Source organism: Odocoileus virginianus, chromosome 14 (assembly GCF_023699985.2).
Source record: "Odocoileus virginianus isolate 20LAN1187 ecotype Illinois chromosome 14, Ovbor_1.2, whole genome shotgun sequence".
In the NCBI taxonomy this organism is placed as follows: Eukaryota; Metazoa; Chordata; class Mammalia; order Artiodactyla; family Cervidae; genus Odocoileus; species Odocoileus virginianus.
In genome coordinates this window covers 12,013,717-12,033,035 of record NC_069687.1, presented here as the reverse complement: position 1 = coordinate 12,033,035, position 19,319 = coordinate 12,013,717, and the positions used below count along the sequence as shown (strand labels likewise).

General features: G+C 38.5%; 1 protein-coding gene across 1 annotated transcript in view; it reads left to right on the top strand.

The window, feature by feature from the left end:
* Positions 1 to 19,319, top strand: part of DNAH5 (dynein axonemal heavy chain 5) — a 239,614-nt gene that overhangs the window by 11,940 nt on the left and 208,355 nt on the right. The window contains 8 exon segments of the mRNA XM_070476407.1: positions 401 to 508; positions 2,972 to 3,094; positions 4,242 to 4,457; positions 7,660 to 7,767; positions 11,210 to 11,295; positions 12,739 to 12,796; positions 12,798 to 13,061; positions 14,021 to 14,227. Coding sequence (XP_070332508.1) covers positions 401 to 508; positions 2,972 to 3,094; positions 4,242 to 4,457; positions 7,660 to 7,767; positions 11,210 to 11,295; positions 12,739 to 12,796; positions 12,798 to 13,061; positions 14,021 to 14,227 — 1,170 coding nt within the window.

Below are 19,319 nucleotides of genomic sequence, written 5' to 3'. Positions count from 1 at the left end.
TATATCCCACTTCCCATTAAATATTGCAATTGACATCCTAGACTACATTCAAAACAATGGTGGGAAGAATTATTGGCTGATTTTTTAAAAAAATCTTTTAACTTTCGGATGTGCCTTGTTTTATTTATTACAAAATTAACTGTTAACACAACCTCCTTGACCTTAACAGAATGTTAATGTTTCTTGCATTGAGACAAAATTTGATTCACTGAATATAGCTAAATAATTAAGATGAAATTACCTCTCAATGTGTTATATTTATAGAACATGTTAGATAATATTTTAAAATTTAAATAAAAGTTTTTTACCTAAGTTTTATTCTAATGAGGACAGTGATTACTCTGTTAGAATTTTGCTGACTTTGATATGTTTCCCTGAAAAGTTTTGTGCTATCTTCCAGATATCCATGATTGATGCTATTCCTACTCTTGTAAATGCAATTAAAATGATCTACAGTATCTCTCATTACTATAACACCTCTGAGAAGATCACATCTCTGTTTGTAAAGGTAAGAGCCTAGCATAGAGTCCATGTTCACTTAGATTTCCTTGTCAATGGTTAATTTTGTTTTTTATAATTAGAAATTACCACATTGGCATAATCCAATGTCTGTGTATCCTACAATTTACCAAAAAGTCTTAATCTCTTGATAGAAATAGAATTAAACATGCATGAGAAGCTGATTTTGGCAAATCATAAAGCATTATTTTCCAAAGTAATAATTGTAAAAGATATTATATTGTTTATGTAATAAAAAATGGAAAAAGATTCTTTTTAGAATTTCTTTCCCTATGTTATTTAGCACATGATTTCTTCCTATTGGGTAAATTTTAATTAAGAAAAGCTATATATAACTGGCTATCTTCAGTTTCATATTTTATGTGCTGCTGTTCCGAATTTATTTCATGCCACGGTTGTTTACTTGGTGTTATTAGAACAGTAATCATGGTAATAAAAGCCACTGCAACGTTCCAGTAATCCATAAAGCAATTATAATGATTCTGCCAGAAAATATAATGATGTTTAAACCTTACGTCCTAACTCATAAGTGTTTATGGTGAACATTGTTGCTTTTCCCATTTTTGAACAGTCTCTAAGAAGGAAATGACTTTTTCATTACCAAGGTGAAAAATTTAAATGTTGTATTAAAATAGAGGCATTTCCCACTCCTCAGGACTGTGTTCAGTTCAGTTCAGTTCAGTCACTCAGTCATGTCCGACTCTTTGTGACCCCGTGGACTGTAGCACGCCAGGCTTCCCTGTCCATCACCAACTCCTGGAGTTTACTCAGACTCATGTCCATTGAGTTGGTGATGCCATCCAACCATCTCATCTGCTCTCATATTTGGGTTGAAAGGAGGGGAACCCACAAGACCCTTTTCCATCCTCCTCACACTTTAATGTTACTTTGGAGTCAGGAGGGGTATTCCCTGAGTAGAAGACTCAAAAGTCAATTTGTGTTCCCATGCATGTCCAGGTTTCATGCATTTTATTTGCAAGGCTTGTTTTAGAACATAACTGTGAAAGCACCATTTCTCTCATTTTCGAAAACCTTTCATTGTGAAAAATTTGCAGCAGGTACAAAAGGAAATATAATTGTATACTGGATCCCCTTGTATGTATCACCCAGATTACCCACTATCAACACATGCCCAGTCATGTTTCACCTAACCTTTGCACTGCAATCCCAGGCATACATACAGTACGGTCATCCCATTTTCCTTTTAATTAATTAAAAAAATCCCCAGTAGAATTCCACAGTTTTTTTTTAGGTTTAAAGGGATAAAGCGTTGGCTTTACATACTTTATATTTACTCTTTTTTCTATTGTCTTCTGCTTTTGACATTTCTGCTACAGATCATGGTGTCATGAAATGATCAGGGTGGACAGTTCTTTTCATGGCACTTGGAAACTGTGAGTTAGATTTTAGAGAAGGCTGCTGAAGAAGACTAAGAAAGCTCTTGATAGCTTTTAGGTAGGGAAGTGAATCCTTTCTTCGTTGGTTAAGATGTTCATCCTGCATTAACATGATGGTCTGAATTGTTGATTTTCTGTAGACCTCCAACTCTGCGACTTTACGAATCATTTTGATAATAGATGTGTAGAACTTAAAAAGGTTGACTAGAAGCAGAGAGTGGAAGGGTGGTTGCCAGGGGCTGGGAGAGTGTGGAAAATGGGAAGATGTTGGTCAAAGGCTGCAAGCTTAAAGTTGTAAGATGACCAAGTTCTGGGGTCTAATGTACAGCTTGAAAGTGAAAGTGAAAGTTGCTCAGTCAAGTCTGACTTTTTGTGACCCCATGGACTATACAGTCCATGGAATTTTCCAGGCCAGAAAACTGCAGTGGGCAGCCGTTCCCTTCTCCAGGGGATCTTCCCAACTCAGGGATTGAACCCAGGTCTTTCACATTGCAGTCAGGTTCTTTATCAGCTGAGTCACAAGGGAAGCCCAAGAATACTGGAGTGGGTAGCCTATCCCTTCTCCAGGGGATCTTCCTGGACCAGGAATCCAACTGGGGTCTCCTGCATTGCAGGCGGATTCTTTACCAACTGAGCTATCAGGGAAGCCCCATGTACAGCTTGGTGACTATGCTTAGTACTGTTATTGTATAGTTGAAAATCTGCTAAAGAGCAGATCTTAAGTTTTCTCAACACACATGCACACAAATAGTAATTATGTGAGGTGTTGGATGTGTTAATACTTGATTGTGCTAATCATTCCGTTATGAATATGTATACCAAGCATCACTGGTAAACCTTAAGCGTATACAATTTTCATTTGTCAATTATACCTCAGTAAAGCTGGAAAAAATAGAGTTAGTGCTTGATCACAGTTGTGAAGGAAAAACATAAACCCAAAGATTTATTCACAGATGTCATATTCGGAGAGGTTAGAAGAGCCGAGGATCCTCTAGCCCAGTTTATGCTTGATGCCTGCTTACTATACTTGACATCATTTCATTGAAAAATTCCAGGTGACCAATCAGATGATATCTGCATGTAAAGCCTATATTACCAACAACGGAACTGCTTCAATCTGGAGCCAGCCACAGGATGTTGTTGTGGAAAAAATACTATCTGCAATTAAACTTAAGCAGGTAACAGTCAACTTAATAATATACTTAGAATTTTAAAATTATTTTTACATTGTTTTTTGCCAATATACCTTTTTAAAAAAAGTATTTATTTATCTGGCTGTGTCAGGTCTTAATTGTAGCATGGGGTATCTTCATTACATCGTGTGGGATATTTTCTTGCTGTATACAGACTCTCTAGTTGCGACGTGCAGACTTAGTTTCTCCAAAACATGTGGGATCCTAGTTCCCCTACCAGAGATCGAACTTGTGTCCTGCATTGCCAGACAGATTCTTAACCCCTGGACCACCGTGAAAGTCCCACCAGTTAAATAATCTATCAGTTATCATATCATGTGGTTGCATATGAAGTTGCTTCAGTTGTGTCCAACTTTGCGTCCCTATGGACTGTAGCTCACCAGGTTCCTGTGTCCATAGGATTCTCTAAGCAAAAATGCGAGAGTGGGTTGCCATGCCCTCCTTCAGGGGATCTTCCCGACCCAGGGATCAAACACGAGTCTCTTATGGCTGTTGCATTGGCAGGCAGGGTCTTTACCACTAGTGCCACCTGGGAAGCCCAGTTATCATATTAGTGGTTGCTAAAAAGAATGGTAATCTTTCACTGTTAAGAAAAGTTGAATGTTAGTAAATCAGCCCCCCATATTTATTCACTTACTTTACCCTTTAGGGGACTTTCTATGTCCCAACACCACACTAGGTACTAGAGATACAAAGATGAAGTTGTTTCCTTAAGCTTCTTATAGACAAACAGGGAACTAGATGAAGTTAGGCTTCTCCTAACACAGTGAGACCCAGGTGGAAAGGCTTGCATCTTTGAGATATATTATGAATAGTTAGGAGTTTGGACTTCCCTGGTGGTCCAGTGGTTAAGACTCTGAGCTTCTAATGCAGGGGGCACAGGTTCAATCCCTGGTCGGAGAAGTTCTGCATGCCTCATGGCAAAAGAAAAAATAAATAAATAAATTAGGAGTTTGCTAGGCTGGGGGCCAGGAAAAGATGACATCCCAGGCTGATGAGTGAGTGACTACAGAGGTATGAAATGGAAAGATTTTGTAATTCCACCCTAAATTTGCTATCACCTTCACTTAAGAGAATAAGGCTGATGTCTTTGTTGTGTTCCCTTTCTTGTATTTTGGTTCTTAATTTTAAGGAATACCAGCGCTGCTTTCACAAGACAAAACAAAAGCTTAAACAAGATCCAAGTGAAAAACAATTTGAATTCAGTGAGATGTATATTTTTGGGAAATTTGAAACTTTCCACAGACGTCTTGCCAAGATAATGGATATCTTTACAACCTTCAAGACATACTCAGTCCTGCAAGATTCTAAAATTGAAGGGCTGGAAAACATGATCACTAAATACCAGGTACTGTACTTCAAAACTCAATTTGCTACTCTTATCCATGAATAAAATTTTAATGTTTTTATGCAAATGACCATTTAGAATGCTTCAGATTATAGTCTCTAATGCAAAAGATAAGCTTATGGCCCTTAAACAATAAAGCAGTTAAATTTATTTGAGCATTGTGCAATGGTGCTAATATATTCTTTTCAGGTATGTGATTATAAGAATGACTTCCCAATAGTCTAAAATTAATCATCATTAGTAAAAGCGTTTTCATTAGTAGCACAAGAAAAATGTTTAAATATAACTTATTATTTCATTTATTCATGTAAGAAATATTTAATCAAACATATACTGTGTTAGGCTCTACTTGACACTGAATTCTGAGTGATATCTGATTATATCTGCAGTTAAGCATTTTATATGGATTCATGTTTTTAACATGAATTTTAACATGAATTTAATAATGAATATAGTCAGTTTTTTCTTGTTTGGGGACAGTGACACTAAACCTTAGTTTTTCTTTTTGTCCTTGAATTTGAAAAGGATCATATAATTTACTGTCACTCATTGATTTTTCTCCTCTAACAGTTTAGGTCAGTATAAGGAATCTTTTCGTTTCCTGAGTATATCAGATTCAGGGGGAAAAAGAAAAACCTTTTCTACCTACCAGGAAATATTTTCGCTGAGCTTTATGTAATCTTCAAGGTGGATAATCTGTTCTTTGAAACTGACAGTTGTGCACGACAGAGATGGACTATATCCATTTATTTTTCAGTTTGGAATCTAATTAGTTTTCATTCTTAATGAAAAAATAACTTTGGAGCATATTTCAAAGTTTATTTTTGAAGGAGAAGTTGAACTGTATAGCCAAATGCAGATAAAGGCCATTCTAATCTGATAAAAATACTGGGAAGAAAAATTGCTTTCAGAATCTAAAGCGGATGTATCAGAGTGTATTGAGATAAAATGTAGATGGTTTGTGAAAGTGTAAGGTGAGATTTTTGTATGTTACAACCAATGGAAGAAGCTCAAAATGGTGGCCATGGAAATGACCCTGAGGTTCCTTGTATGGCTTCAGGGTCCTGTCCACCCCCGGCCGCCTGCCCTGCTCCTCGTCTCCTCATTCAGTGTTCTCCGGACACAGGACAGGCCACCTCAGCCCACCTTCGGGCTTGCAGAGCCTTTCTTCTGGAAAGTTCTGCCTCCGAATCATCGCATGATTCTTTCCTCCTTGGCCTCCAGATCTTGATTAAATACCCTCTCAGTTAAGTTTTCCTTAATCTCTGTTTTACCTCACTCTATGTCATGTTACTTATCACTGTCTGAATCTATCCTGTTCATTTTTTGTGATAAACCTAGATCTCCCCTTTCCCCACTGAAGATATAAAAGCTCCTGATGGCGGGGATGTTTCTTTGTTCTGTTCATTCCTGTATCTGCATAGTTTACTGGCATATAATGGGTGTGCAATAAATATCTGACAAGTAAATGATTTAGTAGGTTGAGTTTGATTAGATGGTTTAAAGGTCGTGGTTGATCAGTTTATTTACTCAGTATTTTTAAGTGGACCATTAAATCCATTTATAGAGTAGAATTTTCTAAGGGCCCCAAATCCTTTAAAATACCACCTGAACATGTAGGAATATAGCTTTTCCATGCTTCTTTTATACATTTCCTATAAAATGATGGGTATCATTATATATATGTAGTTGTATTATATATAATTGTGTGTATATGTATAAAATTGCATGCTGCGCTTAGTTGTGTCCAACTCTTTGTGATCCTGTGGACTGTAGCCCACTAGGCTCCTCTGTCCAAGGAATTCTTTAGGCAAGAATACTGGTATTTCCATGCAATAGCACACGTGCAATTGCATACATATATTTTATGTATACAATTATATATGTATATATACACATGCAATTGTATACATATATTGGAGAAGGAAATGGCAACCGACTCCGTTATTCTTACCTGGAGAATCCCACGGGGAAAGGAGCCTGGCAGGCTACAGGCCATGGGGTCACAAGAGTCACACATGACTTAGCGACTAAACCACCACCACCAAGCTGCAGCCTGTATCTTTGGGGCTTTCCTGGTGGCTCAGTCGGTAAAGAATCCACCTACAATGTGGGAGACCTGGGTTCGATCCCTGAGTTGGGCTTGTCCCCTGGAGGAGGGCATGGCAGAATCCCCATGGACAGAGGAGCCTGGTGGGCTGCAGTCCATGGGGTAGCAAAGAGTCAGACATGACTAGGTGACTAAGTACTACATATAGTACTACTATGTGCATATATATGTACATACAATTGTATGTATATATAACTGTATATGCAATTGTAAACTTGATTATACAATTATAAATTGTATATACGGTAGTAAACTTGATTCAGGAATTTATGCAACTTAGGCACTTTTGTCTATTGAGAGGTTTGAGTTAATGTTTAAATGAAAATGGCTTTGAAGAGGGCTTTGTGGAAGCTGGTCCAACATTCTTCATAAAAATTATATGCCTCTGTCAACAGTGTGGGCACCCGACTTTGAGAATGGCTTAGTACCTGGTTAAGAATGATCACAGAGCATTAGAGCTCATTATTCAGAGTAAACAAAACTTCAGATAATAGTATTTTCAAGAAGATGAGTTACCTAATTTGTACTCTTATAGTCACAGACTGCAGCTTTTCAGGGCAGGAGGAAGCAATTAATTCTAGAGATTCTTTAAATGGTAGATTGTGGTTTGATATTTTATTTAGGACATTTGAAGCTTGGAAGGTAGTTTTTCACCTGTAGCTACTATAATATAATTGCATTCTTCCTAAGTTGTTTGCATTCTGTTAAAGTCTATTTTCTGAGAAGACAAACTTTTTAATGAAAAATATTTTAGCAAATTCTACTTTAGGCTTCTTTTTTTATTATTTCTGATGTAATTTGTAAGAAATTTTTAGACAGAACATCTACTTTTTAGATGTGCTTTTATTGATTTAAAATTTTTCTTCAGAAATACATAAAGTCTCATGAAAATGCTTCCAAGTGGTTTCTCTGAATGCACCAGGCAACACTGTACTACCTATAATATGCATGATGCAACAAGAATAGTTAAAGATATATGGCTCCTCTTTAAGTTGATTTTTGGGGGATGATTGCACAGACTCTAAAGGTCATATTTATGTAAATAATGCAAGAACATTGAGATATTGTCTTATTTGTTTCCTACTATTTCAGGGTGTTGTTGCTACCATAAAGAAAAAGGAGTATAATTTCTTAGACCAGCGGAAAATGGAATTCGAGCAGGATTATGAAGAGTTTTGCAAGCAGATTAATGACCTTCATGTAGGTTGTATAATAAAATTCCTGTTGGCAGTCTGGTGTTTACTTTTTCCATTCTGTGTCTTGCTGCTAATCATTACCCATTCAGAAGGAAGAGGCATCTTCATCACGGAGGTGACCAATAGCGAGCTTGGCCTGCATTTTATGATTTCAGATGAATAATTGAAGGTTCTTTCTCATGGATTAAAGGGTTATAAATACAGCTTTGGATAACAAGCTGTAATCACAGATTTCTGCATGTATTTCATTTTAGATCTTAGAAAATTAACTGTTATCCTCTGTTGAAATGTAGTGTTATTAGAATAAAGAAATTCGTTTCCATTTGTTTGTTACTTTATAGCAGTGATTATGACCAACGATAGCTTGAGCAAATGGTCAGCGATGTTTGACGGATCCCAAAAGCAGGAGTCTAGCTGGCCTTGAAACAGTGGTACTAGGGCTGACTCAGTACCTTGACCCCTCTTGGTCTCAAAGCCCCGTTCTCTTCATTCTCCTGCCCTTCCTCCTGCTTCCCCCACTCTCTCCGCTCACTGCAGATCAGCCCACAGGAGCAGGTTACAGCCATCAGCAGCTTCTGAGGACATACCATGGACCCACTCTTAGCTCCCAGTGTCTAAGGATGGGTTGGGTTGGTCAGAGTTCCAGTGTTATGCCTTGTTCCTGTGGGGTCATATGGTAAATGCAGAGGGCATGGGACTCCTTTCTGTGGCTGGGTGTATTTATTACCAGATGAGGAGAACCAGGGAGGGTAAGGTTGGGAGACACACTAATGGATGTCCACCTTAATCAATGTGCAGACTTCTTTCCATGCTTTCAGGTGATAAAATGAAAATGGCTGTTCTGTTCCTTCTTTTCCAGAATTTTTGGCTTGAAATATGCTTGTATAGTTCAAGGGAGAAAGAGCTCTGAGTCATTTTTGGAGGGATGGGTTCAGCGGAGAAGGCATTATAATAAAACTTACTAACTGTATGTCAGGTCTGTTCTAGGCACTTTGTAGGTGTTAATTCACTTAATACTCACAATAATCTGATAAAATGTGTCCTCTTATCACACTCTTTCTGGAAAGGAGGAAACTGAGGCATAGTGAAGTTAAGTGACTTGCCCACAGTCACAGAGATGTTGAGTGGTAGGCAGTCTGGCTCTAGGATTCAGGTTTTTAACCATTATAAGACAAATTTCAGGTGATGGAAAGATAGAGTGCCTGTAATAATCTAAGCAATGACCTCTTTGGGGGCTGATTCAGGCATAAGGTCTGTGGCTCTTGATCTCTTGCTGGAAGCTGATGAGTAATGGTAGATCCTGAGCCTGTGTTCCATGATCAGTGTTGATTTGTCCAGTCTTCGTTTGTGTGTCCTGGCACTTTGTGATCACATAGTACTTGAGTAGTCCATATGCTGGATATAGGTAGATGGTGAACACCTTGAGGGCAGGAATTGTGTTCATTCCTATCTATGTCTCCAGGCCCTAGGGGGTGGGACTTTATATAATTGGAGACCAAAGAATGTTTGCTGAATTAGCTTATGATTTGTGAATTAATGAGAACTAGTCCCCGGTGGTTCAGTGGTAAAGTGTCCACCTGCAATGCAGGAGCTGCAGGTTCTGTCTCTGGGTCAGGAAGATCCCCTGGAGAAGGGAATGGCTACTCACTGCAGTGTTCTTGCCTGGAGAATCCCCATGGACAGAGGAGCCTGGTGGGCTGCAGTCCAAGGGGTGGCAAAGGGTCGGATATAATTTTGCCACTCAATCACCACTACCACCACCATCAGACTATGCTAAGTGAAATAGGTCAGGCAGAGAAAGACAATTGTGTGACATCACTTATATATGGAATCTAAAAAACACAATAAAGCAGTGAATATAAGAAAATTGAATCTGATTCATAGATACAGAGAACAAACTAGTGATTACCAGTGGGGAGAGAGAAGGGGAGGCAAGATAGGGGTAGGAGACTAAGAGGTAGAAGCTATTAGGTATAGAATAAGCGACAAGGATATGTTGTACAACATGGGGAATATAGCCAATATTTTATGATAACTATAGATGGAGTATAACCTTTAAAAAGTGGAGCATAACCTGATGTTGAAGCTGAAACTCCAATACTTTGGCTACCTGATGCAAAGAGCTGACTCATTTGAAAAGACCTTGATGCTGGGAGGGATTGAGGGCAGGAGGAGAAGGGGACAACAGAGGATGAGATGGTTGGATGGCATCACTGACTCAATGGTCATGAGTTTGAGTAAACTCTGGGAGTTGGTGATGGACAGGGAGGCCTGGTGTGCTGCAGTCCATGGGGTCGCAAAGAGTCAGACACGACTGAGCAACTGAACTGAACTGAACCTTTAAGGAAATCACATCCAAGTCCCACATATACTAGGGACATCAGATCTGAAAAAAACCACAGCTTTTACTTTAAATGGCACATAAACTAAATGGCACAATGAGATGTTTGTTTTAAGAAAAAATGGAAAAGAAAGATAATTATGGATATGATAGCAAAACATAAGAATTAGATTTATTGTAATTAAACATGCATTGACTGTACATTAAATGCATATTAGGCTTCTATGCTGTAGGTTATGGGTATAGAAGTACATAGAGTTGATTGGCCCTCAAAGATCATATCTGACATGTAACATGATTGAAATATAAGTACATATATGTTAGAACAAAGTAATGAATATATCTTAAAAAGGGAAAATAGTGGCTAAAATGACTAACTATAAAAGTATAATAATCTGATGTTGTACCAGCAAGTGAGGATTCAAAGATAAGTTGACATGTTCCAAACAAGTCCTAGAGAACTTATAAGGAGGACAGGTGGATTCTTTACCATCTGAAGTACCAGGGAAGCCCCATAAAGATTTACTGTGTCACAAGTTAGAGAGAGGGACAGAGGAACCTGGTGGGCTACAGTCCACAGCGTCACAAAGAGTCTGATATGGCTTAGCGACTGAGCACAATGATTAGTGATACTAAGCATCTTTTCATGTGCTTGTTGTCTATTTGTGTATCTTTGTATAAATTAAAGGGAGGGAGTGGAAGCATTGTGAATGTGCTAGTTCTGCATAGTTTTTATACTTGGATACTTTTTTATAGTGATAACATCTGAGGGTTTATTTAGGTAGGCTAACTGTGCAGTTCTTCAGTTCAGGAAGATTTCATGGTCCTAAGATGTGATGTTTGCCATGGAAATATATGGTCCAGTATCCCTGGGTCCTGCCATGGCACCAACCCCCTGACTGCTCTGGCTCTCAAGTCCCTCTTTGTTCTGACTTCTGGGCATTTATCTTTCTTTAAACTTAGATGAGCATTACATTTGCTACTGTATTTTGTCCTGTAGGGTGTGTGTTTTTAGAGAATGGGGAAGCTCTTTTACTTTGCTGCTAAATAAGATTTCTTTGTGATGCTAACTCATTGTTCATCGTCAGACTTCATTGTATTTCAGAAAGAGTTGCAGAAGTTCATGGATGTTACATTTGAAAAGATTCAAAACACAAATCAAGCTCTAAGTATGTTAAAGAAATTTGAAAGGTAAAAATTTGAAAGACTTCTAAATTCTGTTTTCCAAATTGGGATAATACAAACATAGTTTAGCTTACATTATTATTGTTATTATTATTTCATATTCTAATGGGAAGAAAATCCTCTCTTGATAATCTGAATAACAAGACCACAGATTTAAGTTCTTCAGAGGATTACAGGTTTATTTCCTCTCAGTTTTGAAGTACCTTGTGATTGCCTATCATAATAGCAGTTAATGTTTAAGTAATTTGAAGAAACTCTTACCAATAGTTTTGACTAGGTTTTAAGGATTGACACTATTTATTGATACTATATTAAAAAAAAAATGAAACACTTCAGGGAATTCCCTGGCAGTTCAGTGATTAGGACTCTGCATTTTCATTGCCAAGGGCCCAAGTTCACTTTCTGGCTGGGGAACTAAGATCCCACAAGACATAAAAAAGAAAATACACACACACACACACACACAAAACCCCTCACAGCCACTCTATTGCCATATGATTGATGGACAGATTCCATTTTGATTTTTTAAAAAATAATTTTATTTTTAAGGTCTTTATTGAATTTGGACTTCCCTTATGGCTCAAATGGTAAGCAATCTGCCTGTGATGGGGGAGAGCTGGGTTCAATCCCTGGGTTGGGGAGATTCTGGAGAAGGGAATGGCAACCCACTCCAGTATTCTTGCCTGGAGAATTCTGTAGACAGAGGAGCCTGGTGGGCCACAGTCAGTGGGATCACAAAGAGTTGGATGTGACTGAACAACTCACAAACATTGAATTTGTTGCAGTGTTTCTTCTGTTTTATGTTTTGGTTTTGGGCCACAAGGCGTGAGGGATCTTAGTTTCCCAAGCAGGGATCGAACCCACACTCCCTGCATTGGAATGGGAAGTTTTAACCATTGGACTGCCAAGGAGGTCCCCATTTTGCTTTTTTAGCATGCCAAGTAAATACTTCATTCTCTTCCATCAGCAAATATATATATATATATATTTTTCTTTTTTTGGCTGTTAAAGGTAGTTCTTTTATTTATTGATAGGACAAAAAATTAGTAAAAATATAAAAATGCAATTTTCAAGTTTCACTTACAGGACATATATAGATTCCATACAACAATATTTATGAAGAATAACCATGGAAGAGACATAAAAATTTAAAATGTTCAAATACCCATTATCATATGGACCAAGCTTTTTAACCACAATGCAATTAAATTAGACCTCAAAAATGTATGCTTAGAACTTTTAAGTCTCCTCTTTTGAATAAAACAACCCCTAGAAATTTAAATATATTTAGATCTAAACAATAATGAAAAGACAAGATACCAAGTCTCCTGGCATGCAGTTAAAAAGATAATAAATATGTCAGCATATGTTTAAAATAGGTCTTAATAGACAGAAGTTCTCAATATCATCCCATTAATTCAAGCCTTTCACTTTTTAAAAAAATAACAGATTGAACATACCTAATCTTGGTATTGATGACAAATACCAGCGTATCCTTGAAAACTACCGGGGCTGACATTGATATGATCTCGAAGCTGTATACAAAGCAGAAAAACGACCCGCCTTTGGCTCGAGACCAGCCTCCCATTGCTGGGAAGATTCTGTGGGCCAGGCAGCTCTTCCACAGGATTCAGCAACCGATGCAGCTTTTCCAGAAGCACCCATCCGTGCTCCAGACTGCGGAAGCGAAGCCAGTGATCCGCGGTTACAACAGGCTGGCCAAGGTCCTCCTGGAGTTTGAGGTTCTATACCACAGGGCGTGGCTTCAGCAAGTGAGTCGGACTTAACGCTCTAGGATGCTGCTGTCAGATCCCTGGGGAATCCTCTGCTACCTTGGGCAGTTTTACTCCTGTAGAAAGTTGACTTTGTGTCCATTTTATAAGACAGGGTTGGTTGACTGCAAGTAATCAGTCAAAGGGTATAATATATCCATGAAGGAAAACAATTTTTAATTTTGGAAAAGAGATCATAAAGCCAGGTAACAGAAACTTATTTTTATTTAATTTATAAACTCCTAAGGAAGAAAGTCTTGTTTATTGGTTTCTTTACCTGGTTGATTAGGACTTCTTTTTTTGTTTTTCCATTAGGCTCTTTTTTTCTCCATTAAGTGTCCATAAACACCAGCATGCCTGTTAAGCAAAGTTTTAGTTTTTATTTGGTCATACTAGGTTAATCAAATTATATTTCATACCCTACCAACACTTATATTTCTTGGTAGATTGGCAGGAAGTATTTTGGAGGATAAAATTCAGCCTAACAAGGCCTCTAAAATGGTATCTCACTTTCCTAGTTCAACTTTTGGTGTCCCAATCAATAACAGAGATGTCTCTGTAGTGTTTTTCATTGCTTTTCTAGATAACTGAAAACTGAGTTTAGTTGGTTTCCTGAAATTTTTATTAGGAAAAATAACTGAGTTGGCATGAAGGTATCAGGGAGCAAAGTGACTTTTGAGAAGTCACCTCTATTGCAGTATCCACTTATCAAATATGAGATTCATTACCAAAGCATTTTGTTGAACTTACTGTACATCACCACCAAGAGTTTTAAGGCTTTTTTTCCCCCCTGAAAGTGAAGTTAGGAGAAGAGTTAAGAGACCCCATCGTCTTTAGTTTGCGAAGCTCAAACCCATGAAAGGACGCATAATAATCTTTATTCCCAGAAATGGACGAGTTAGATACCCTGTATATGCACTGAACTCTCTAATAATAGTAATGTTGCTCTTTCCTCACAGACTGAAGAAATTCACATAGGACTTGAGGCTTCTTTATTGGTGAAGGCTCCTGGCACAGGGGAACTGTTCGTAAACTTTGATCCTCAGATACTAACCTTATTTAGAGAAATAGAGTGTATGTCACAGATGGGTCTACAAGTTTCACCATTTGCAGCTGCTCTTTTCCAGAAACGAGACACATACAAGAAGAACTTCAGTAACATGAAGGTATGGTACTTTTTTTTTTCCCATCTTGGGTTCATTACAAAATGCATTTTTTTTTTTTTTTTTTTACAAAATGCATTTAATGCAACTCCAGTGTGCATTAAAAAAAAAAAAAAATCTAGTGGTGTGTCACTGTTGAGGAACAGAAAGTGCCCAGGATGACTGTAGTGGAGTGACTGAGGCCAGAGAGTAGAGCTGGCAAAGGCCAGGTCCTTATAGAGCCTGTAAACTAAGGGTCCATGTTTGAGTGCATCCGGAAGCCGTTAGAGGAATCTGGGCAGGAGAAAAAGGCGTGGCGTCCTTTATGATAAAAACATTCTTGCTGCTAGGTGATTTTTAAGGGACAGGAGGGTCACTGTGGGGGCTTCCTAGGTGGTTCAGTGGTAAAGAATTTGCCTGCCAAGGCAGGAGACTTCCTTGGGTTGGGAAGATCCCCTGCAGAAGGGAATGGCAACTCAGCCCAGTATTCTTGCCTAGGAAATCCCGTGGACAGAGGAGCCTGGCAGGCTATTTTCCATGGGATCGAAAAAAAGCCAGACACGACTTAGTGACTGAACAACAAAAAAGGGTCAATGTGAAGCCAGTTTGCAGGCTGTGGTACCGATTTAGGATGGAGAAGTTGGTGGCTGAACTAAGATGCAGTTGAGTCGCAGATCAGTGGATTAGAGAATGAGGTCGACAGGCAGGTTATGAGAGACCTCAAGGGTGATACCTTTGTTTTTAGTGTGAGCAACTCGATGGATTTACTCAAAGTGGGGCTAACATTTACTGTTGTTGTTGTTCGGTCGCTAAGCTCTGTCCAACTTCTTTACTGTGTTGCTTGTGTTCTGCCCACATGTTCAATAACCTGCTGTGGCCCCGAATGGAAAGTCCACTCATGGAGATGGTAAGGACTGGAACTAGTTTGTTTTGGGGGGCTGAAGGGAGTCAATAACTCCCATCTCAAGTATAAGAGGATTTTTTTAGAGATTGAAGGAGAGGTGTTGTCCATACAGACAGACTATGTATGTCTGGAGTTGAGTGGAGAAGTCAAAGTTGAAGACATATTTTTGAGGGTCATCAGAGTATATATGTGTGTTTTTAGGCATGTCTGACTCTTTACAACCCATCGACTGTAGCATCCCAGGCCCCCCTGTCCATGGAATTTTCCAGGCAAGAATACTGGAGCAGGCTGCCATTTCTTACTCCAGGGGATCTTCATGACTGAGGGATCAAACCCATGTCTCTGGTGTGTCCTGCATTGCAGGCAGATTCCTTACCACTGTGCCATCTGGGAAGCCCTATCAGAATAGAGTTGCTCTTTAAAGTCACTGTCCTGCATGAGATTTCCAAGGAGGAGAATATAAAAAAGAGTAAAGGGTCTTCATTAAACTCTGAGTTGATCCAATATTAACAGGTCTGCTAGAAGAGGACAGATATGCTAGTGAAATTAAGGATTGGCCTTTGAGGCAGGTGGAAGCTAAGTGTCAAGAAAGCCAAGGGTATGGGATGGGGAGGGAGGTGGGAGGGGGATTCAGGATGGGGGACACGTGTACGCCCATGGCTGATTCATGTCAATGTACGGCAAAAACCACTACAATATTGTAAAGTAATTAGCCTCCAATTAAAATAAATAAAATAATTAAAAAAAAAGAAAGCCAAGGATAAGAAAAACTTCATGATAGAAGGACTGGTCACCAGTGACAAATACTGCCCAGAGGATGCTCAAATGAAGTCAGAGATCTGCCATTATATTTGACAACATGGAAACCATTGTTACAACTTCATAGTGGCTAGTATCATAGGACAAGTCCAATAAGGCCACATATTTGCATAATGCTTTACATTTAAATCATTTTCATATTCATTATTCCATTTGATATTTTCCACAGCCATGTTAGGTAATTGGTACAGAGTACCGTTATATTATTTTAGAGGTGACAATACTGTGCCTTAGAGAACTTAAATGACTTAGCCAAGGTCTCATAGCTAGCAAGTGGCTGAAGTAGGACCAGAACCCAAGCTTGTAGTCTAGTGTTTCCCCACTGTTTCATGTTATGTTAAAAAGTTAATATTAGCAACGCACAGACATTCCTCAGATATAAGCTCATCAAATACTAGTCAGCATGTTGGAATTCTCTTTTATATTTTTCTTGGGTGTTAGAAAATAGCTAAGTCAATATTCATATTTGTAAAGAAATAGTTATTTTTACTATATATAAGATAAACAACAATGACCTACTGTATAGCATAGGAAGTATACTCAATATCTTGTAAAAACTTATAATGGGAAAGAAACTGAAAAAAGAATATATATATATATATATATATATATATATATATATATGTATATATGGGCTTCCCTGGTGGCTTGGATGGTAAAGAATCTGCCTGCAATGCAGGAGACCTGGGTTCGACCCCTGGGTCAGGAAGATCCTCTGGAGAAGGAAATGGCACCCCACTCCAGTATTCTTGCCCGGAGAATCCCCATGGACAGAGGAGCCTGGCGGGCTACAGACCATGGGGTCACAGAGAGTCAGACATGACTGAGCGACTAGCACTTTCACATGGGTCTCATAGCATCACTTCTGCTGTCCTCTGTTGGGCTCCATAAGCCCACACAGCGTGAAGGAGAGGGAACATAACCCTACCCTATGAATGGAGGAGGGTCAAAGAATGTTTCATTTGATTAAAAAGTTTATTTATCTTTCACATAATATTTTAGAATCACCACAGCTGTAAATGACAATTCCAAGTGAATTATCATCTGATGGGTAATTTTTACTGTGTCTTGAGTTTGAAAGAGTTAAAAGTTCCCACTCAACCTGAGTAGCTGGTAAAAGCAGATCAACTAGCATGGTTGGAGACCATCTCAGGTGTTGCTGAGTTATTGTGCTAAATGTTTAACAGTTTGTAGGCGTCTACGGAAGCCTGAGAAGCTGAAGTAGCTGAGAGTTTGCTTCTTTATCTATTCCTTGGAAGCCAGTTCAGACTAGAAAGAGATGAATCAGCATAGACTAATTGCTAGAAATACAGATTCTGAAGCCAGTTGGGATTTGAAGCACTATCTTTGGGCAAATTACTTTACCCTTCTAAGCTTCAGTTTTTCATTTTTAAAATGGATGAATAATACCTTCTGGGGTTAAAAGATTAAGGTGGGAAGTGGAAGGGCTACTGGAGGCTGATTTAAGACCTGCCTTGCAGATAGAATAAGTGATGAACTCTGAAAGAAAGGTAAGCAGTAGATAAATGGTTCAGAAAATGTGTTAAGTAGCTGCTAATAGAATCATCAAATTTAGATTTTTCATGGAAATTGAAAAGATATTACAGAAATTGTGGAAAAGTATTAAATGAAGAAAGGATAATGTTGTCCACTGGGAAATGTTGAATTTAAAATTCACAAAGACTGTTGGGCTTTTTATTTCCTTATTTCAGTTTTGTCAGAATCATTAATATTAATTGTGACTGTCAGGGAGAGGAGGTATTATGTACAGCGTTTTCCAAACTTACCCATCCAGGGGCCATTTTTCTTATAGAATCTCTTGTGGCTAGCGTTTCAACATAAGCATTTTGGGAAACACTGATGTAATGACAAAGTAATACTAACATGCATCTTCTAAAGATGAGCATAACAATTGTATTTAAGAAGTGCATTAAGGTTGTTTTATTTTTAAATTCATTTTATACTTTTTTTCCATTTATTTTTATTAGTTGGAGGCTAATTACTTTACAATATTGTAGTGGTTTTTGCCATACATTGACATGAATCAGCTGGTTGTTTTCTTAGAATTAATTATAATTAATATTAACATAACCATAAAAGGTAGGCTGGAAGTACTGCTGTGTGCATGCATGCTAACTCCCTTCAGTCATGTCCAACTGATTGCGACCCCATGGACTGCAGCACACCAGGCTCGCCTGTCTTTCACTATCTCCCAGAGTCTGCTCAGATTCACATCCATTGAGTTAGTGATGCTATCCAACCACCTCATCCTCTGCCACCCTCTTCTCCTTTTCCTAGCATTAATATTTCCATGCATCAGGGTCTTTTTCAAGAGTCAGCTCTTCACATCAGGAAGATGGACATCACTAGATGGTTGACACCGAAATCAGATTGATTATATTCTTTGCAGCCAAAGATGGAGAAGCTCTTTACAGTCAGCAAAAACAAGATCAGGAGCTGACTGTGGCTCAGATCATGAACTCCTTATTGCCAAATTCAGACTTAAATTGAAGAAAGTGGAGAAAACCACTAGACCATTCATGTATGACCTAGATCAAATCCCTTATGACTATACAGTGGAAGTGAGAAATAGATTTAAAGGACTAGATCTGATAGACAGAGTGACTGATGAACTATGGATGGAGGTTCGTGACTTTGTACAGGAGACAGGAATCAAGACTATCCCCAAGAGAAAGAAATGCAAAAAAGCAAAATGGCTGTCTGAGGAGGCCTTACAAATAGCTGTAAAAAGAAGGGAAGTGAAAAGCAAAGGAGAAAAGGAAAGATGTACCCATTTAAATGCAGAGTTCCAGAGAATAGCAAGGAGAGATAAGAAAGCCTTCCTCAGCGATCAGTGCAAAGAAATAGAGGAAAACAACAGAATGGGAAAGACTAGAGATCTCTTCAAGAAAATTAGAGATACCAAGGGAACATTTCATGCAAAGATGGGCACAATAAAGGACAGAAATGGTAGGAACCTAACAGAAGCAGAAGATATTAAGAAGAGGTGGCAAGAATACACAGAAGAACTATACAAAAAAGATCTTCGTGACCCAGATAATCACAATGGTGTGATCACTCAACTAGAGACAGATATCCTGGAATGTGAGGTCAAATGGGCCGTAGAACAAACAAAGCTAGTGTGGGTGATGGAATTCCAGTTGAGCTATTTCAAATCCTGAAAGATGATGCTGTGAAAGTGCTGCACTCAATATGCCAGCAAATTTGGAAAACTCAGCAGTGGCCACAGGACTGGAAAAGGTCCATTTTCATTCCAGTCCCAAAGAAAGGCAGTGCCAAAGAATGCTCAAACTACCACACAAATGCATTCATCTCACATGCTAGTAAAGTGATGCTTAAAATTCTCCAAGCCAGGCTTCAGCAATACGTGAA